General features: G+C 43.9%; 2 protein-coding genes and 1 long non-coding RNA gene across 4 annotated transcripts in view; 2 read left to right on the forward strand and 1 right to left on the reverse strand.

Annotated features, from left to right (window-relative positions):
• Positions 1-2932, forward strand: part of LOC137305596 (protein TBATA-like) — a 28562-nt gene extending 25630 nt beyond the window's left edge. For both annotated transcript variants that reach the window (XM_067974491.1, XM_067974570.1), the window contains exons 9-10: positions 1187-1230; positions 2658-2932. In XM_067974491.1, coding sequence (XP_067830592.1) covers positions 1187-1230; positions 2658-2854 — 241 coding nt within the window. In that variant the 3' untranslated portion in view covers positions 2855-2932. The remainder of the gene's footprint in view (positions 1-1186; positions 1231-2657) is intronic.
• An 8188-nt stretch (positions 2933-11120) lies between these two features.
• On the reverse strand, positions 11121-19963 carry LOC137330540 (tRNA methyltransferase 10 homolog A-like). The gene is made up of 8 exons (XM_067994505.1): positions 19830-19963; positions 16990-17272; positions 15992-16154; positions 15374-15445; positions 14136-14210; positions 13580-13729; positions 13256-13361; positions 11121-11902 (listed from the first exon to the last, which is right to left on the reverse strand). The coding sequence occupies exons 2-8, from the start codon at positions 17223-17225 to the stop codon at positions 11643-11645; spliced, it is 1062 nt and encodes a 353-aa protein (XP_067850606.1). The 5' UTR covers positions 17226-17272; positions 19830-19963; the 3' UTR covers positions 11121-11642.
• LOC137330556 (uncharacterized) lies at positions 19674-21314 on the forward strand. The gene is made up of 2 exons (XR_010965054.1): positions 19674-20008; positions 21019-21314. It is a non-coding gene; the product is annotated as an uncharacterized lncRNA (long non-coding RNA).
• Positions 21315-21843: the final 529 nt, after the last annotated feature.

Here is a 21843-nt window from a genome sequence, read left to right on the forward strand (position 1 = left end):
GTGTGCACACATCAAAGAGCCGGTACAGGCACGATGGGCCGAATGGCCTCCTTCTGTGCTGTATGATTCTACAAATATTGGATTCCAAAACCCTTGACCTCCCACCACTTGCATTGACCCTCCGTGAAAAGGTTCGGCAAGTTCCAGCCCCGTCTCCAATGGCCATGAAAGCACAGAGTGAAATTGTCTGTGATTTAGAGCTGTTAGCCAATCTGGGACATTGTACAGTTTCGCTTTTCAGGCATAAGCTGAAAATTTATGATTTTTTTGATGGTGGAAGTATTTGATGCCGATCAAGGCAGAGGTGCTTTTACTCCTTGTACCCAAGACTGCACTGAGTGGTACCAGGTCAGGTAATGGTAACACAGGCTACATGGAGTGTATATTCCCTTCCGAACGTGCCTTAATCACAATTGCAGAAGAGCCCCTTCCCTCATATGACAACAGAATGATATTTACATTTATTTTTAACCTAGCATTACAGCCTCTCCGAGTCAGATTGGCTAACAGCTCTAAATCACAGACAATTTCATACTGTGCGGGAACTTGCCGAACCTTTTCACGGAGGGTCAGTGCAAGTGATGGGAGGACAAGGGTTTTGGAATCCAATATTTATAGAATCATACAGCGCAGAAGGAGGCCATTCGGCCCATCGTGCCTGTACCGGCTCTTTGAAAGAGCTATCCAATTAGCCTCGCTCCTCTGCTCTTTCCCCATAAGCCTCAAATTTTTCCTTTTCTATTATTTATCCAATTCCCTTTTGAAAGTTATTATTGAATCTGCTTCCACCGCCCTTTCAGGCAGCGCATTCCAGATCGTAACAACTCGCTGCGTAAAAAAAATTCTCCTCGTCTCCCCCCCCCGCCCCGGTTCATTTGCCAATCACCTTAAATCTTTGTCCTCTGGTTACCGACCCTCCTGCCAGTATGGTGTTGTTTAGAAATTGTCCTATTTGGGGAAGTTTCATTGAGCTCCACGAGTTACCTTGCATTGTATTAAACTTAAAAGCACGTGTTGTAAATATATAACTGTCACTTAAATTTGGAATAAAAGCAGTAAATTCATCCTTACAAGCACATTTTCCTCTAAAAGACCCAAGCTTTACTGGATTATGAGAAGGACCGAGGGATGGAATGATATTAACGGTTAATGATTAGCGCTAAGGTTTTTATTTTCTATTTCACAGGTCACAATGTCAAAGACTGGACTCAATCTTTGAGAAGGAGCCAGGTATGCAGATTATGAAGCAGAGGGTCAAACAATATTTTCTTTCTGATGTATTAGTGGCTCTAAACAGGGGTTACCCAAGGCTGGTTATAGTAAGGCATGACAGCCCACCCCATCCACCACCCTAAACATTCACTCCCTTCACCACCGGCGCACTGTGGCTGCAGTGTGTACCGTCCACGGGATGCACTCCAGCAACTCGCCAAGGCTTCTTCGACAGCACCTCCCAAACCCGTGACCTCTACCACCTAGAAGGACAAGGGCAGCAGGCACATGGGAACAACACCACCTGCACGTTCCCCTCCAAGTCACACACCATCCCGACTTGGAAATATATCGCCGTTCCTTCATCGTCGCTGGGTCAAAATCCTGGAACTCCCTTCCTAACAGCACTGTGGGAGAACCTTCACCACACGGACTGCAGCGGTTCGAGAAGGCGGCTCACCACCATCTTCTCAAGGGCAATTAGGGATGGGCAATAAATGCTGGCCTCGCCAGCGACGCCCGCATCCCATGAACGATTAAAAAAAAAGTCAACATAAGTCATTAATGGAAGAAATGGTCTAACGTATGGTGATAGGTGATCCTTTCAACTCTATCAGGCAAGAAGGGAAATTTGCAGGGCTATGGGGAAAGGGCAGGGGATTGGGACTAATTGGATAGCTCTTTCAAAGACACGATGAGCCAAAAGACCTCCTTCAGTGCTGTAAGATTCTATGATTACAAAGAATTACATAGAATGTACAGCACAGAAACAGGCCATTTGGTCCATCTGGTCCATACCGCGGTGTGTTTATGCTCGACAAGCGCCTCCCCCCTCCCCTCTTCATCTCACCCTATCAGCATATCCTTCTATTCCTTTCTCCCTCATGTGTTTATCTAGCTTCCCCTTAAATGCATCTATGCTATTCGCCTCAACCTCCTTGTGGTCGTGAGTTCCACGTTCTCATCACTCTCTGAGTAAAGAAGTTTCTCCTGAATTCCCTGTTGGATTTATTAGTGACTATCGTATATTTATAGCCCCTAGTTTTGGTCTCCCCCACAAGTGGAAACATCTTCTCTACGTCTACCCTATCAATAATCTTAAAAGACCTCTTTCAGGGCACCCCTCAGCCTTCTCTTTTCTAGAGAAAAGAGCCCCATCCTGTTGCGTCTTTCCTGATGGGTATATCACCTAATTAGTGATCAGAAAACAAGCGCACACAGATATAACGGTAGCACCAATACAGCTTTCCTTCTCTAAAATAAAACCTTAAGCTTAATAAAAACAAATTTTAAAAAATAGTGAGTTTCCCCTCGCTTACCACGAGATAATGCTTTCGGAGCAGGCTGTATGCATGCTTTATGCTTTAGAAATCTTGGGTTACTTTGAAGAATATTGTTATCAATACTGTATTTATCACATTTATTACAACGTGTAAATATTTCAGACCGAAACAGAGACCTCAAAATGCTGGAATCGCCGCGGCCGATGTCCTCCGCTCGCCAATACAGCCCACAACCAAAAACTGTTAAGAAGCCGAAAACGCTTTGGCCCCAAGCTTCAGCGAAACCATTCAGTGCACCGCCTTCACCCGTAACGGACGGGAGGTTGTGCCACAGTAAGACTGACTTGTATAAAACATAAAACAGAAGCAGACCCCGGGAAGAGTTTGCAACAAATGAGCATGCAGAGTTGTTATCAGTAAATCTTTTGGAGATAAAACGAAGCATCGGTGTGTCAGATTATATCCTCTATCTTCCTTGGTCCGAAATACAGATTTGTCCAAACACATTCTACCACTGAATGGCAATGCAGTAGTTTTAAAGGAGAACTTCAGAGTTACAACATTGAATCTTTAAGACAAGAATGTGGTTACTATCCCTATCTACTTGGAAATGTAAAGAATCTTACAACTTATAGGGAGAGTTTGGATAGACTGGGACTTTTTTCCCTGGAGAGTAGGAGGTTAAGGGGTGATCTTATAGAAGTCTATAAAATAATGAGGGGCATAGATAAGGTAGATAGTCAAAATCTTTTCCCAAAGGTAGGGGAGTCTATAACGAGGGGACATAGATTTAAGGTGAGAGGGGAGAGATACAAAAGGGTCCAGAGGGGCAATTTTTTCACTCAAAGGGTGGTGAGTGTCTGGAACGAGCTGCCAGAGGCAGTAGTAGAGGCGGGTACAATTTTGTCTTTTAAAAAGCATTTGGACAGTTGCATGGGTAAGATGGGTATAGAGGGTCATGGGCCAAGTGCAGGCAATTGGGACTAGCTTAGTGGTATAAACTGGGTGACATGGACATGTTGGGCCGAAGGGCCTGTTTCCATGTTGTAAACTTCTATGATTCTATGATTCTAACACCAGGTTATAGTCCAACAGTTTTATTTGAAAATCACAAGCTTTCGGAGATTATTTCCTTCGTCAGGTGAGTGAGTGGGATTCCTTGAACGTTTCGCATTTATAGTCAGAGAACAATACCTGGTGATTACAGATAATCTTTCCAACTGCCCGTTGTCAAGGCAATCAAAGTGTTCAGACAGAGAGATGAACACTTTGATTGCCTTGACAATGGGCAGTTGGAAAGATTATCTGTAATCACCAGGTATTGTTCTCTGACTATAAATGCGAAATGTTCAAGGAATCCCACTCACTCACCTGACGAAGGAGATAATCTCCGAAAGCTTGTGATTTTCAAATAAAACTGTTGGACTATAACCTGGTGTTGTAAGATTCTTTACATTTGTCAACCCCAGTCCATCACCGGCATCTCCATATCATATCTACTTGTAGTATAACCGTTCCCTCCAAAAATGTCACCCAAATTACATCTCACTCAACAACAACAACTTGCATTTATACAATGCCTTTAACGTAGTAAAACGTCCCAAGACGCTTCACAGGAGTGTAATCAAATAAAATTGGACACCAAACCACATAAGGAGATATTAGGACAGGAGACCAAAAGCTTGGTCAAAGAGGTAGGTTTTAAGGAGCATCTTAAAGGAGCAGAGAGAGGTAGAGAGGTGGAGAGGTTTAGGGAGGGAATTCCAGAGCTTAGGGCCTAGACTGCTGAAGGCACGGCCGCAAATGGTGGAGCGATGAAAATCGGGGCTGCGCAAGATGCAAGAATTGGAGGAGCGCAGAGATCTCGGAGGGTTGTAGGGCTGGAGTTGGTTACAGAGATAGGGAGGGGTGAGGCCGTGGAGGGATTTGAAAACAAGGATGAGAATTTTAAAATCGAGGCGTTCCTGGATCAGGAGCTGATATAGGTCAGCGAGCACAGAGGTGATGGGTGAACGGGATTTGGTACGAGTTAGGATACAGGCAGTGGAGTTTTGGATGAGCTCAAGTTTACGGAGAGTGGAAGATGGGAGACTGGCCAGGATTGTTAAATTGGATAGCCATGTAGTGAAGGATAGAATACTAGAGCCTGGTCTTTAGTTGCTTCCAAGCCTTTATTCACAGAGATTCCCCTTACACACACACCACACAACCTAGCTAAGCTCTCATATAAAAAGGATACACGAGAGTCCCCAGTTGATACCCACCACCTGAATACAATTAAAACTAATTGATATAAATCATACAGTTAACAAGGAGAGCATTGAAATAGTCAAGTCTTGAGGTAACAAAAGGCACGGATGAGGGTTTCAGCAGCAGATGAGCTGAGGCAGGGGCAGAGATGGGCAATGTTATGGAGGTGGAAGTAGGCGGTCTTGGTGATGGAACAGATATGTGCACTGCAGTACAGACCTAAGGACACAAGAATCTTTAACAGAAAAAGCCCTAATTTAAGACCTGACAAGCCCATCCTTTTTGATAGATCTTCACCCTACCTACCAAAGTTCCTACCATGGATTAAAAATTCCAATCACTGTTGTTCATGTATGAATGTATAACATATTCATGTTACAATCTTAAGCGCACCTCGTATTCCTCAATCCAGTCGCTACAAAAAATACACCTCATTGCCTCTGGAACCCATTTATACCATCTGCTGCAATGGACTTTTTATACCCTTAGTTTAAAAAAGTTCTGCCCAATTTCCCTTTTTATTCTTAACTTCCTACTTTGTGTTCCCCATGTATAGTGAACAATTTATCATCATCTACTTTGCAAGTCACTTTGTAATCTTGAAAACTTTAATTAGGCCACCTGTTTCCCCTTTTCCAAAGAGAACGATTCATACCAGCCTGGCCAGGGCACCAAACATTAGTTATTCTCCAAGATAATGCCCTTTTTTGCAGTAATTTGGGACGAGAGCTGCACTGGCAGGGCGGCATTTATTGCCCATCCCTGGTTGCCTTGAGGACATAAAAAGATAGCCACATACTGTGAGACTGGAGTCACGTGTAGCCAGACCAGATAGGAGTGGCAGGTTCCCTTCGCTGAAGGACATTAGTGAACCAGTTGAGTTGTTATGACAATCTAGCAGCTTTCATTTTTTCTGTGCTCGCCCACCAATGACCAGATTAATTGAATTCAGTTTCACAATTTCTCATAGTAAGATTTGAACTCAAGGCCACCAGGTTGCTAGCCTAGGGTCATAAGCACTAGGGTACCATAATCTTTCTATGATCATATTTAAACAAAAATATTTTCTGGTTTTGTTTCCCAATTGGAGACTAATGCAATGTTGAGAGCTTTCATTGAGTAGGCTATGATTACGATTAACAGTTTGTCGATGCTAGGCCTGCAATGGAGCTCTCTATTTACAATCTATATTAATGACTTAGATGAAAGGACCGAGTGTAATGTATCCAAGTTTGCTGACGATACAAAGGTAGGTGGGAAAGTAAGCTGTGAGGAGGACACAAAGAATCAGCAAAGGGATATAGACAGGTTAAGTGAGCGGGCAAGAAGGTGGCAGATGGAGTATAATGTGGGGAAATGTGAGGTTATTCACTTTGGTGGGAAGAATAGAAAAGCAGAATATTTTTTTAAATGGTGAGAAACTTTTAAATGTTGGTGTTCAGAGAGATCTGGGTGTCTTCGTACAAGAAACATGGAAAGTTAGCATGCAGATACAGCAAGCAATTAGGAAGGCAAATGACATGTTGGCCTTTATTGCAAGGAGGTTGGAGTACAAGAGTAAGGAAGTCTTGCTACAATTGTGCAGGGCTTTGGTGAGACCACATCTGGAGTACTGCGTACAGTTTTGGTCTCCTTACCTAAAGAAGGATATTCTTGCCTTGGAGGTGGTGCAATGAAGGTTCAGTAGATTGATTCCTGGGATGAGAGGGTTGTCCTATGAGGAGAGATTAAGTAGGATGGGCCTATACTCTGGAGTTTAGAAGAAAGGGATTTGATCTCATTGAAACATGTAAGATTCTGAGGGGGCTTGACAGGGTAGATGCTGAGAAGTTGGTTCCCCTGGCTGGCGAGTCTAGAACTAGGGGGCATGGTCTCAGGATAAGGGGTCGGCTAAGATGAGGAGGAATTTCTTCATTCAGAGGGTTGTGAATCTTTAGAATTCCCTACCCCAGAGGGCTGTGGATGCTGAGTCATTGAGTATATTCAAGGCTGAGATAGATTGATTTTTGGACTCTAAGGGAATCACGGGATATGGGGATTGGGCGGGAAAGTGGAGTTGAGGCCAAAGATCAGCCATGATCTTATTGAATGGCGGAGCTGTATGGCCTACACCTGTTCCTATTTCTTATGTTCTTAAAGACATTCTTTTAGAAATTAAAAAACAGCTTTCAAGCGACACTTGTTATTATTTTCAGCACAAAATGCTGATGATTCCTTAACAGCAATTGGCAAAACATGTTAGTAAAAATAGCCTTAGTACTACTCATCTATAAGTGGTTGACTTGCATGATTTCTGTTGCACAATAATCAGATATTAGCTAAAATTTACATACACAGCCTTCTTGATTCTACTGAGAGGGCCTTTTAAAAAAAACTCTAAACAGTCGCATAAATTGAATAGGAGGTTGCTAACCCTCCAGGCTTGCCCTGGAGTCCCCAGGAATTGAAGATTAATCTCCAGGACGCTGCTGCGAGCAAAACCCAGAAGAAAAATCATAAGAGGCGTTAAAGAAAATTGTGTTTTTTTTTTCATTTTCTTTGACTATTTTCATTTATTAGTTGTAAAAATATTGGAGATGGGGGATAAAAGGCTGTTTGACTGACAGTCATGAATCATCCAATATGGTAACGAAGAGTCATGTGATGAAACCTCCAGGAACACATCCAACCAACACTAATAGGGGGTACTGTGGCATCATTCAGGTCCGACCTACTGTGAGATCCTGCTGTACAGTTGTGAGCAAAATGGCTTCTTAAACATAATTTAGTTCATATGCCAGTATGATTTTGTAACCGCATCAGTACTGAAAGTTATTCGGATATTTTTTTGTCAGCCAAATCTGTTGATTCACTATTATAAGATGAATATAAAGCTCATTTTTCATAGTTTTTAACTTTCAATTATTGTCAATTCTCCCCAAAGTTTCCCTACGCCATCTACTTCTCCCAGCCTAGTAAAAAAAAACACCCTTCTTTCAGCCCTCTATCTCTATTGCTGGATGTTAGGTGGTGCAGAGGACAATCAAGGGTGACCTGGCTGCAGGGAATGCCTGGTCTCTGTTCAGCATCTTCCAACCATATGGCTTTCAGCACACTGGGGTACAATGCAAACCAATCCATGGCACAATGCAGCAGACCAACACACTGCATGCCACCTTACATTTAGTGGTTTTCTTGCGATACAGAAGAACGTCACAGCTAACAGAACAGTTCTAATCCATTGTCCAACACAAATCACTCCAGAATTTACATTTAGTTTGGGCTTTCTTTGTCACATCAAACAACTCTAGAAAATGTATGCTGATCATAATCATTCATTCACTATGCATGTGGAGATGGCAATTTTACTACAAAAATATCAGCACTGTAAACAAATAAAATACATTTTGACATTCACAGCACTACCTTGTGTTTGACTGTAGATTACAAGTGAATGTTTAACCCTAGATTTATGGTAATATTAATGTGATAATACAGGTAACAGTCCTGGGTTAACTATTGACAATACAAGCACCAGGAAATTCCTTTGAGGGTTTTCCTGATTGGCTGCGATAAGGTCAGCAGAATCCCCGGACTTGGGTTATGCTGGCTAATCGGGAGAATCCCTGAAGAACTCACAGCAAAGTTAATTCAGTGTGATGGTGAGATGGTCACTATTAGTAAGACGCAAGGCAACAAGATTTTTAAAAAAAAAGTCTGACCCTTAACAAACCAGGAGGGAGATGACTTTTTTTTTAAAAAGTGAGTTGTTATGATCTGGAATGCACTGCCTGAAAGGGTGGTGGAAGCAGATTCAATAGTGACTTTCAAAAGGGAATTGGATATATATTTGGAAAAGAAAAATTTGCAGGGCAATGGGGAAAGAGCAGGGGGAGTGGGACTAATTGGACAGCTCTTTCAAAGAGACAGCACAGGCACGCTGGGCCGAATGGCCTCCTTCTGTGCTGCATGATTCTATGAAGATTGCCAAGGACTTGGGAAAACACCCCCATCTCCCTCGGTCATTTTCGACAGTTACCAGCTCGCACATCGTGATACTGAAATAAACATTAGTGTAATAAAGCTACTCAATCTTCAGGAATCCCTCCTGCAGTTTTTAAAACTTGTGCCAAGTTTTCTCTCCTCCTCCTAGGGTTATGGTCGTGCCTCAGTGGTTATGCTGTGTGTTAAGCAGGCAATTCAACTGTGGAGGGTATCACAGCTTAACCTGATTGTATCCTTACACATACACTTTCTATCAGGGGTCATTGATTAGGAGTGGAAACCTGGACTGATTTCCCCCCTTTTGCGGAGTCTTAATTGTAGCCCTCCTACTGACACTTGGGCTGCTCTCAGTTAACACTGTAATCCTCAGGAAACTAACCTGGCATTTTCTGGTCTCTGTGACTCAGTTACATGCTCATTGAAAGAGTTTATTACCATAATAATCCTAAATTACAATTTTTTATATAAAAATTAAAATATTCACATCCAGTTATCCATTTCCTTTCTATTCACTTTTTAAAAAAAAAATAACTTTGATGTTTACACTTTCCTGCCCATTCTAAAAGCTTATATTTTAATTTTCATCCACCAGCATTTTGGAGATGGGAGCAAATTATTTTTTTTTAAAAAAGAGTTTTCATTGGATGAAGATCAGCTTTAAAGGCCAGTTTTCCAGAAGATGAAAAGCCCAGGTTGGTAAAATGGACACAATCACAACACAAAATCATCGGATAGAAAAATCACATCAAAACCAGGAAGTGCCAACAAGCATCTCTTGCACGGCACAGAGGAAGGGATTTGTAAAAATATACAGCAAATCATAAGAGGACTCGGTGAGCAAGGAAAATCTGCTGTAAAAACATGCAGAATCGTATATTTCAGTCATTAATGACTGCTCTTAGTAAATGGGAACCATCTACTTTGAAACAAGTTCTACTAATTAAAACTCACCGTCCAGAATTAGCTATTGAAGCAGGTTGTATGCATAGATATTTAGTTTGTAAGAGGGTTAATTTTTCTCCCAGTTGTGTGCTCTTCCTTGCTACACTCACCTTCTATGCTCTCAACTTACTGGATATCATCGCTGGGTCAAAATCCTGGAACTCCCTACCTAACAGCACTGTGGGAGAACCTTCACCACACGGACTGCAGCGGTTCAAGAAGGCGGCTCACCCACCACCATCTCAAGGGCAATTAGGGATGGGCAATAAATGCTGGCCTTGCCAGCGGCGCCCACATCCCATGAATGAATTAAAAAATATATTGTCACTGCTGGGCTGACCATAGTAATGCACCTTTTCTCTCTTTCACAACTGGATATCAGTACAAACTAATATCTTCTCTTCATCTGTTTACTTAGACCCTTTCCTGACTGTACCAGTTAATTAATCTTTACTTTTGGACAGGAGGCAGCTGGTGGTGTTCTGGCAACAATGAACTAGCACCCATTTTTCAGACTGATCTTCATGCAGTTAATTATCCTGGACACTCGTTCTAAAAATAGTACACTATTTGGTTGCTTATGTTGAAAGTCACAAATAAAAAGTTATGATTATTAGCATTTGAAGGTTGTGGTTTCTTCTTCAGTCATTGTTGACCAGCTTGTTCCGAGCCTTACGCAAGATCAGGCATTAATTAGTGTTTCCTCTGTCAAATCGCCCAGGAGAGGACACGATCGACACTGCAGTTTGGGAATTTAGCCTCGCCTCTCAATAGCTTCACAGTTTCCATTGAACTTGCTGAGAAGTGGCAGATAGAGTTCACCTGCAGCCACACTGCTGGAGTGATACAAGTTTCTCTTCACAAAAAGCTGTTGAGGCTGGGGGTCAATTGAAAATTTCAAAACTGAGATTGATCGATTTTTGTTAGGGTAAGGGTATTAAGAGTTACGGAACCAAGGCAGGTAGATGGAGTTAAGATATAGATCAGCCATGATCTAATTGAATGGCGGAACAGGCTCGAGGGGCTGTACGGCCTCCTCCTGTTCCTATGTTCCTAAGATTAAATCAGAAGTTGGGAGCCCTCAGGAACTACATAATCTGCACAGCAATTGATTATTTGAATCATATTTACTGTATTACTTCATAACATCTACACAGCCTTTGAATCAACAGAAACCAAGTGAATCAAAGAATTAAAAAGTTAATCACCTTCTGTCGGTAAGTATTATTACTGAAACGTAAGCATCTAGAACTATAAACATCCAGGACAAGTTGGCTGGTCATTGCTTCCATTGTAAACTAGTGTAGCAAACTGAAATCAAAGTATCTTAACTATTTTGTTATTTGATTATCATTGGTTTGCTCCCATGAAAATCAGAATTCTTTTTATAGCATGTTAGCAATTTACAGTAAATATGGACACCTGTAATAATTGAAATACTACAAGGAACTGGATTAGTTTTTATATATACACACATACGTACATACATAGGGCACATTCATAGAATAAGACGCATTTAATCTGGGGGAATAAACTGACACCATTTTCAACCTAGTCGGTGACTTTGTAAAGCAATTAGGAACAACTCTGTGTACAATCTAGTCGGACTTCATTAGACTAACCCAAAGCAACTAAAATACTACTTTGAAAACTGGCACTGACTGCAGGCATTGCAATTTTAAATTCCAGCAACTGTAACGCAGCGATTTACAAGGTCCAGTGGAGTCACTAACATAGGCGAACAACTAGCAACCTTGGTTAAAATATTTTAAATGGATCAAATATTTTGTCCAAAAACACTTCACTGAACTCAGTGACTTAAGTATCATGTGAGAATACAAGAGAGAAACGTAAAGTGTTATGATGCCAAATCAAAAGTCCTGCTTTTGGATCATTTTAGCCATACAAGGGCTCACAAATAAATAAAACCTCAAAACAATGGTTAAAGTATTTAATCAAATAGAGACAGTGTTACGTTTCACCATCTATTCCTTCACTAATTTCTGTGCCACTCTCTTCACAATTTAATTCACTAGGCTGTTTGTCTTCCTGTGCAACAGCCTCTGTTCCATTCTCTGTAGAATCGCAAGTGTCCGAGTCACCATCAGGCTCGTTTTGTTCTGTGCTGCCAGGCTGGCCTGCAGGGACCGCACCTTTGCGCTGTGGCAGGATGGTAAAAAAGGCTTCCTGCCAGTCCTCCTTCTCTAAATAGGCCAGGATTATCTCAAATACTGTGGGAAGGAAAACAATCCTCATTTAGGCACCAGATGGCAGGATGGACGTAACATTTTACTAGTGCCCCAACATTAAAGTTGTTGACATACTTTTTAGTGGAATGGGTTATAAATGTACTTGTTTGAAAGTACATTATCCATTAATTGAACCCCTCTGTTGTTCTTGCCTTTGTCATCTTACTGAGCCACGTGGCTCCTAAGGGCCGGCAAGATGATTTCCTCTCACACCTGAGTGAGCTGCATGAGCCAATGATTATTTTCCCCCACTCTGCTCCACCCTCCCATTTTCCATCCCTCTTTCCTTGTGGAAAGGCATCTGTGTGCAACTGAGATCACAGAATCAGCATCTCACCACTCTGTCACCTTGCCTTGCTGCTACAATGTGATACCTGACTTTATTTAGTCATAGAATCTGACAGCACAGGAGGCCATTCAGCCCATCGTGCCTTTGCCGGCTCTTTGAAAGAGCTGTCCATTTAGTACCACTCACCTGCTCTTTCCCCATGGCCCTGCAATTTTCTCCCCTTCAATAATTTATCAAATTCCCCTTTGAAAGTTACGGCTGAATCTGTTTCCACCACCCTTTCAGGCAGCACACTCCAGATCATTACAACCAAAAAAATTCTCCTCATCTCACCTCTGGCTCATTTGTCAATTACCTTAAATCTGTGTCCTCTGGTTACCGACCCTTCTGCCACTGGAAACAGTTTCTTTTTATTTACTCTATCAAAACTCTTCTTCATGATTTTGAACAACTCTATTAAATCTTCCCTTAACCTTCTCTGCTCTAAGGAGAACAACCCCAGCTTCTCCAGTCTCTCCACATAACTGAAGTCCCTCATCCCTGGTACCATTCTAATAAATCTCCTCTGCACCCTCTCCAAGGCCTTGACATCCTTTCTGAAGTGTGGTGCCCAGAATTGGACACAATATTCCAGCTGGGGCCTAACCAGTAACTTATAAAGGTTTAGCATAACTTCCTTGCTTTTGTACACTATGCCTCTATTTATATTATTGGAAGAAAATTTGTATCGACACTTTCACGTCAGGTATAGCTTTGGTCCCTCATCAACAAGATTATACTTCTGTTGATTAAAAAATGTTAATGATGAGCAACATACTTTGTTGAACATTAGTCTTCCACACAACAGCCTTCAGAGCACAAAATGTAACACTGGTCTCATTTTTCAAAAAAAAACTAATTTATAAAAGGCAGATTTATTTGCACCATGTTATTTAAATGAATTATTGCAGATTATCTGTTTGAAACACATGAGCTGTACGTTAAAAACTGCGGTTGAACTACATGCCCTTATCATAGAAGAAAACTAGGCTCATTTTAGTACTTACCATGATTTACAGTCAACACTTTGCGGCTATCCATTTTCACATAGTTTCCAAGAGGAAGCTGGGCATGTGCGATTCCTAATTCCAGTGCTTTATTGTACGTTAGACCCTGAAATGGCAGCCACGGAAAAGCCAAGACAAAGTAATGTTAAATCCATTTTCTCAAATCGCTTAATTTATTTTTGTGGGGCTGCAGCTTTATTGAGCGATCTTCAAGAACGACTTGGATTTATATATGCCGTTAAAGGATTGCACATGACTACAATCTCACGGTTACTTTCATCAAAGAACTCTAAGCTTCAGGGCATTGGAAGATGCACAGATTACCTTGTGGTGATTATGATCCACCAAGCCACCTATGATGTAAGCTTTCGTTGCATCCAGTTCAATCAGCACGTTAGGAGAGTCAGAGGTGAGATAAACCAAGTCTTCCTTCTCCATTGCTTCACTGAAGTGCTCTGAGGTAATGACAATTCCCTAACAGACAAAGTCAAATTACAATAAAGCACGTTTATATTAATCTGAATTTTCATTGCCATTAGTAATTCAAGTGATATTCGAATGTGTTCTGAACAGGAACTGTACACGTTTGTTTTTAATATACTCATTCCCCAACCCTATACAGTTTATGTTTCGGTTGGAGAATTAGTTCCTCCATGGAGTTGGTGACAGTCACCCGTAGCTGCTCTTGTGCATCTCCCACCAGCTAAAAATCATTGCATGGTAGAGCATCGCTTGATGGTTTGAGGCTTTACGTCTCGACACACTGCCCTATGTAAACGGCAGCTCTGATCACCTGGCCAATTACCGCTATGTAAAATATTTAAGTCATTGTTTCCTTGTTTCCAGTTTGACAACTATTTTGTGTGAAGTTTTGTCGTACCTTCCAGTTGACCCATCCTTTGTCATTCTCATCCATATTCTTCTTTAACTGTCCACTGTGGCTGGTCAAATACATCTAGTGAGAAAAGAAAGTTAGAATTAATACCTACTCAAAGTACACTGTCAGGATTTTAAAAAAATTACTAACACTGACATAACACCTTATCAGATCCCTTGGAAACACCTTAAAAGTCCATCACACCCATGAATTACTTTCAAGTAGTGTCTGTTCTTTTTTAGGTCAAATACGGTAGTCATTTTGCACACAGCAAGATCCCACAAAGAACGGCACTACCTTTTCTTCTTCGAATAGTGCCATGGGATCTTTAATGTCCACCGGTTTAGGTAAGTAGGCCCTCGATTAACATCTCATCCATAGGATGACACCTCTGATAATGCAGCACTCCCTCAGTGTAGTATAAAGTGTGAGCCTAGATTATGTGCTTAAGCCCAGGAGAGTGGCTTGAACTTTTCTGGCTTAGAGGCAGGATTGTTCGTATGTGATACTTCACACTAATTTCTTCAGCATCAACTTAACAACATTCTGTTTCATTAGGGGAAAAAAAACTTCCTTTCCTCGATGCCACTTGCAGTCCAAGAGGCAGAAAGGCAACCTACTCTCAAGTGTATGGTGTGAATGATATGGACTAAACCCACCGTATGTTCCTGTCGGCATGCAATCACACTCCCCTCCCCTAGAACAGCTGAAATTGAGAATTTGTATGGTGTGCCGTAATCTTATTATTCCATGACATTGTTTCTTGATGCATTAATAACCTGGTCCATGTTACCCAGAACTAATTATTGTATAGACCACTGAGTACTGGAAACAAATGGATGCAGAGTGAAGTATGTATTTAGTTTTGAAAAAAAAAATCGTATACTTGAATTCAGCACTTCATTCAGAAGTTAACCAAGTCACATTTAAGCTTCCAAAATTCACAGAATTTTTTCATGATGATTCAGCTCAGCACTTGTATTAAAAGTTACCTTTTTGCTTACTGTGGTGAATAGAAAACCCCGTTGAAAGTTTCCCTTACGTTCACAATTCTTAGTGGCTTATAGTTATAATGATTTTAAGTTCGTAAGAATTATAGAGCTTAGCCTGGACTGCTCCTTGATAAAGACTGCTACTGGTATTTCGGATCGGAAATTTGATGTTTAAGAGGATGGTGCCATTTTCAGTTTGTGTATATCTGTTCTCCAGAGACGCAAATCAAAATGGATGTCAAGACTCACCTTTACAGGATGTGTTGCTTTTCGATTTTCTGCGTAACACCTCTGAATCTGTTTATGCAGCTTTTTGACATCCTAAATTTTAAAAAAGCGATTTTAACCATTATACACACTTTAGTTTCGTGCATTTAACAATATATCAAGGGCTTAGTAGTGAAATAGAAAGAGGAAAAACCACAACACACTTTACACTTAAAAACTCACACATCACTTATTGTTAATTCTAACAATATTCTTACTCAATTACAAAATAGAAAAGAGAAGGCTGAGGAGTGATCGGATAGAGGACTTTAAGATTATAAAAGGGTTTGATAGGGTAGACGTAGAGATGTTTCCACTTGTGGGAGGTGACAAAAACTAGCGGCCATAAATATAAGATAGTCACTAATAAATCCAAAACTTCTTTACCCAGAGAGTGGTTAGAATGTGGAACTCGCTGCCACATGGAGTGTTGAGGTGAATAGAAGGATATGATGATAGGGTGAGATGAAGCAGGGAGGGAGGAGGCCTGTGTGGAGCATAAACATCGGCACAGACCAGTTGGACCGAATGGCCTGTTTCTGCGCTATAAACTGCACGTTAATTCTATGCAACTCCCGTGCAACTCTCACACTCCCTTACCTTCAACACCATTAAACTATCAAAGCTGCAGTCCAGCGCTACACGAATGTTACTTGGAGTGACATCCCTCTTGAATCGTTTCCTGGCAGACTCTTCATTCCTATCCTCGGTCTGAGTTTGACGTTCTAGTCTTCTTTTGAGTTTCTTCTCTTTACGTTTTTGCCTAACCCCAGAGGAAGAGAGATAGTGGAAGGTGGCTAGTTTACAATTTTAATTGTTACTGTTAATGAGTGAAAGGAAAGAAGACGCTGGCATGGCTACTTCTGATTATTCAACGTATCCGTGCAAATATTTTAATGAGTACTGACAAAAAAAAACGGTCCCAATTTTAATTAAGCTTCTAATACACAAGGCTGGTGTGATCGCATGTTCCTGACATGTGGCAGAACTTCCAGATAATTCAATCCCTTGGGGTTTGTGTTGTCGATATATTACAGAAAGCACCACACAGAAGTCTCAAAGATTTTTTTTTATGGTGCGTATGCAATAATGAGGGGCGGTTAAAAATATAAAGCAGAAAGATTAAAAATTGATCAATCAGAATTAATGTTTAAAATTAGTTCTAATATAAAAAAATTAGAAGGATTTTTTGTAGATTATGGTTAATAGTTACAGCTACTCCTAGCATTTGAATAGCTTCATTATTCAGGAGGATATTTATTTGTGATTATTGCTGGTTTAAGTACATTCAGTGGTGTAATTCAGGTTCCACAGCATAGCTGAGGAGAGATGTACTGGTGGCAGATAGAGAGGTAGTTACCTCCCTGCTTGTCCTCAGAAAGCAGGGTGTGTGTACCTTGGGGTATTAGAAAAAGGGAGAAAATCAAGGACGTCGATTACAGTTTTCACAGAAAAATGGACGGAAATCGCAAAATTGCGATCCGCAAAACACCGGAACAATAAATGGGAATTTGACTTACTCATTCACCATAAATCAGTGGCCGCGGAAAAATTAAAGTGGAGAGATACTTGTACAATAACTTGCTCCCAACACTTACTTGCGTTGCTCTTTCTGGTCCTGCCACTGTTTCTCCCTCATTAACTTCTTCATCTGTCTTTTTGACATTGGCTCAGTTCTCCCGATATTCCAGTCCTTCTCCTTCAGTTGATCTTTCTCGTCCGTCGGTTTGGACTCGCCGATTACACGGTGCTCAATTCTTTTACCACTCGAATCCCCACCTTTCACAAAAGCTGCCGAAGATTCTGCCCCTTCTCCAAACGCCTCAGATGCCATGGTAAACCGGGCTATTGAAAGAATGCTCTACGTCATCACATTCAAAGCTGAAAATAGAAAGAAATCAGATTCTGGATTAATTTACCTATGGAATTTATTTTTTAAAAATAAACATTCAAATTTACTGCAACATTGAGACACTGGTAAACATCATTCAGTAGTTTTACCAGTAAACTTATAAAAACTTTAAAAAAACAAACCTCTCCATAGTCATTGTTAATCCAGCCCCTAATCAACAAGGCAGCAAGCAGGTTTTAGCAAAATCGGCCTCACTTTAGAGTCTCATCACCCCCTGCCCTGCAGCAACTCCCTGAAGCACCAATACCACACACATGTTCTTCATCGAACAAGGCAACCAGATTTGATTAGAAGTGAAACAGGAAAATAATGAAACACAAAACAGATAGGCTAAACAAGAATGTTTTGTCATTTTTTGTTTCAACTGACTCGTGCATTTCCAATTTAGCTCAGGTTTCCATAGTGTGTATATGGGGGTGCTGGGGTTGTGTGTGGGTGTGTATGGGGGGGGGCAGGGGCACTTTGTGTGGGTGGGTATGGGGGGGGGCTTGTGTGAGGGTGGGTATGGGGGGGCTGTGTGAGGGTGGGTAATCGGGGGGGGGGCTGTGTGAGGATGGGTATGGGGGGAGGGCTGCGTGTGGGTTAGGTATGGGGGGGGGGCTGCGTGTGGGTGGGTATGGCGGGGGCTGCGTGTGGGTGGGTATGGGGGGGATGCGTGTGGGTGGGTATGGGGGGGATGCGTGTGGGTGGGTATGGGGGGGGCTGCGTGTGGGTGGGTATGGGGGGGGGCCTGCGTGTGGGTGGGTATGGGGGGGGCTGCGTGTGGGTGGGTATGGGGGGGTGCTGCGTGTGGGTGGGTATGGGGGGGCCTGCGTGTGGGTGGGTATGGGGGGGCCTGCGTGTGGGTGGGTATGGGGGGGGGCCTGCGTGTGGGTGGGTATGGGGGGGTGCTGCGTGTGGGTGGGTATGGGGGAGGGCTGCGTGTGGGTGGGTATGGGGGGGGGCTGCGTGTGGGTGGGTATGGGGGGGGGCTGCGTGTGGGTGGGTATGGGGGAGGGCTGCGTCTGGGTGGGTATGGAGGGGGCTGCGTGTGGGTGGGTATGGGGGAGGGCTGCGTGTGGGTGGGTATGGAGGGGGCTGCGTGTGGGTGGGTATGGGGGGGGGCTGCGTGTGGGTGGGTATGGGGGAGGGCTGCGTGTGGGTGGGTATGGGGGAGGGCTGCGTGTGGGTGGGTATGGGGGGGGCTGCGTGTGGGTGGGTATGGGGGGGGGCTGCGTGTGGGTGGGTATGGGGGGGCCTGCGTGTGGATGGGTATGGGGGGGGCCTGCGTGTGGGTGGGTATGGGGGGGGGCCTGCGTGTGGGTGGGTATGGGGGGGGGCTGCGTGTGGGTGGGTATGGGGGGGGGCTGCGTGTGGGTGGGTATGGGGGAGGGGGGGCTGCGTGTGGGTGGGTATGGGGGGGGGCTGCGTGTGGGTGGGTATGGGGGGGGGCTGCGTGTGGGTGGGTATTGGGGGGGGGGCTGCGTGTGGGTGGGTATGGGGGGGGGGGGGCTGCGTGTGGGTGGGTGTGGGGGGGGGGGCTGCCTGTGGGTGGGTATGGGGGGGGGGCTGCGTGTGGGTTGGTATGGGGGGGGGCTGCGTGTGGGTGGGTATGGGGGGAGGGCTGCGTGTGGGTGGGTATGGGGGGGGGGCTGCCTGTGGGTGGGTATTGGGGGGGGGGGGCTGCGTGTGGGTGGGTATTGGGGGGGGGGGGGCTGCGTGTGGATGGGTATGGGGGGAGGGCTGCGTGTGGGTGGGTATGGGGGGGGGGCTGCCTGTGGGTGGGTATTGGGGGGGGGGGGCTGCGTGTGGATGGGTATGGGGGGGCCTGCGTGTGGATGGGCATGGGGGGGGGGCTGCGTGTGGGTGGGTATGGGGGAGGGCTGCGGGTGTGTGGGTATGGGGGGGGGCTGTGTGTGGGTATGGGGGGGGGCTGTGTGTGGGTATGGGGGGGGGGCTGTGTGTGGGTATGGGGGGGGGGGCTGTGTGTGGGTATGGGGGGGGGGGCTGTGTGTGGGTATGGGGGGGGGGCTGTGTGTGGGTATGGGGGGGGGGCTGTGTGTGGGTATGGGGGGGGGGCTGTGTGTGGGTATGGGGGGGATGGGAGTATGGGGGGGATGGGTTGGGTGGGAGTATGGGGGGGATGGGTTAGATGGGAGAATGGGGGGGATGGGTTAGATGGGAGAATGGGGGGGATGGGTTGTGGGGGGGGGTATGGGGGTGATGGGTTGGGGGAGGGGGGGGAGTATGGGGGTGATGGGTTGTATGGGGGGGGGGCAAAGATGCGGGATGGGGGTGCGGGTTGCCCCTCCCCCTTTATTTCCCCGGCAACACGCCGCGTTGATGACGTAGACAATCCCCGCGTTCTATTGCGTCACCCGCGCCAGCTCGGCTTTCCGAACGGTTTTTTTTTCAAACGGCGGAGCGACCGTTAAACCGTCGCCCGGCACGAGGAGCCCTCCCGTCACGCAGCGGCCGATGTTTAGGACATTAATTCTAAACGGTGACCCGTTGTCATTTAAACCGACAGCCGGTTTAGCCGCTCACCTCCCTCCCTCCGTCTGTCTTGTCTGTCTGTCTGTCGGGATCGCTGTGAAGCGGAGCGTGTACCCGGGCCTCAGGTCCCTGCGCCGAGGAGCGCGCCGTTGCCCAGCCGCCGGGCGCTGCTCTATGACTTCATCAAAACCGCGACCGCCGCCTAAGATGGAGGGAGGAGACAATTTAAGGTGAACTAGTTCACATGTCGGGGAGATGGTAGGAGTGGGTTTTTTTTAAAAAAAACTCAGTAACTGCTCGACAGATTGCAAACCTTCATTGGAGGTATTGTTCTTTCTTCGAATGGAGAGGGGGTAGTTTCATTCATTTTAATGGAGTAAGGTTCCCAAAGTATTTTTCAAGCCCACTTTGTGTGTAGTGAGACATGTCGTTCTACAACAACAGCTTGCATTTATATAGCGCCTTTAACATAGAAAAGCGTACCAAGGAGCTTAACATAGGCGAAATAAATGCGTGTGAAGAAAAGAATTACATAGAAGTTTACAGCAGGTAAACTTGGCATTCGGCCCAACTGCTCCACGCTCTTTATGCTCCACACGAGCCTCCTCCCACCCCTCTTTATCTCGCCCTATCAGCATATCTTTCTATTCCTTTCTCCCGTATGTGTTTATCTAACTACCCCCTTAAATGCATCTGTGCTATTTGCTTCAACCACTCCCTGTGGTAGCGAGTTCTACAGTCTTACCACGCTTTGGGTAAAGAAGTTTCTCCTGAATTCCTTGTTGGATTTATTTAGTGAATATCTTATATTTATGAACCCCAATTTTGGTTCCCCTCCCCCCCCCCCCCAAATGGAAACATTTCATCTACGTCTACCCTACGTACCCCTTCATAATTTTAAAGACCTCTATTGGATCACCTCTCAGCTTTCCCTTTTCTCGGGGAAAAGAGCCCCACCCTGTTCAGTCTTTCCTGATTGGTTATAACCAATCAGTTCTGCTATCATCCTTGTAAAATTTTTTGCACCTTCTCCAGTGCCTCTATTTTTTTTGTAATATGGAGATCAGGACTTGACACCATACTCTTAAGTGTGGTCTAACCAAGGTTCTATACAAGTTTTAAGAATCTGATAGTTATCTTTGCTCGCCAGGATGATTCAGGCTTGGCTGTAAAGTGCTTTGGGATATCCTGAGGATGTAAAAGGTGCTATAGCAATAAAATTTCTTTCTTTTCTTTCTAGTCTTCCTCCTATTGTGGATGATAAAACGGTGCAGTGAAATTCTTGAAATGAAACAAAATAATTAGTGAAGCTAAGTCATTATACTAATAAATGTGGCATCCACGACTTCACAAACTTGTCTTGTCTAGCTGAATCATCATTTTAAATGATTGAAGACAGTGTATTTATTTGCTGTATAATTAGTCCAATTACCTGGAGTGATGTTCAATTATAGTAGTTTAAAGTACAGTATTTAAAGTTCAGCAACACTCACCTAAATTAGAAGGCTTTGGGACAAAGATTTGGAAAATGAGAAGGCTTTCTATAGATTTTGACAGATGGAGAAGAAAATAAGAGCAGGAAGACAGTAAACTTAAATCAACATCGTCGAAACGGACTCAAGTATTTGACACCCCAGCTAATCAGCTGCCGTATGGAAAATGTGTAGTTAAAAATTAAAGAAACTTCACCGGAAAGTGTAATAGTGCTATTTTACACCTTCAACTCTGCCAAATGAATGCTGTAACATTGGTGGTGATAATTGTGCTATGGATGTAATTAAATAAATTGGTTGTTAGTAATACATTTGAGTTTTGTGTCATGTCCTTGAGGTTTTACAAGTGTAGTCAGAGTTAATCGCAGTAATGCATTATAGGCACGTTAACCAGGACTGTGGTATTTTCTTTACCTAAGTTGGTTTATATAGGACAACTCCCAAGCCAAATGGCACCACATCTAAATTCTGGATATAAATCTTAAATCCTGATCCTATTCTTCCTGCTCTGGGATGCAGATTGTGCAGACTGTTGAGGTGGCCTGCAGGGTCCGGAGCAGCTCTTGGAGCAG

The sequence above is a fragment of the Heptranchias perlo genome, chromosome 1 (assembly GCF_035084215.1).
Source record: "Heptranchias perlo isolate sHepPer1 chromosome 1, sHepPer1.hap1, whole genome shotgun sequence".
NCBI lineage: Eukaryota > Metazoa > Chordata > Chondrichthyes > Hexanchiformes > Hexanchidae > Heptranchias > Heptranchias perlo.

What these genes read in the sequence shown, in the direction of transcription:
- LOC137330540 (XM_067994505.1), bottom strand. Translation starts at nt 17,225, where the DNA reads ATGGCATCTGAGGCGTTTGGAGAAGGGGCAGAATCTTCGGCAGCTTTT. An exon ending in ATAGTTTAATGGTGTTGAAG is followed by an intron (nt 15,446 to 15,991) that starts GTAAGGGAGTGT and finishes TTTAAAATTTAG; the next exon opens with GATGTCAAAAAGCTGCATAA. An exon ending in AGTGTTGACTGTAAATCATG is followed by an intron (nt 11,903 to 13,255) that starts GTAAGTACTAAA and finishes TCCTTCCCACAG; the next exon opens with TATTTGAGATAATCCTGGCC.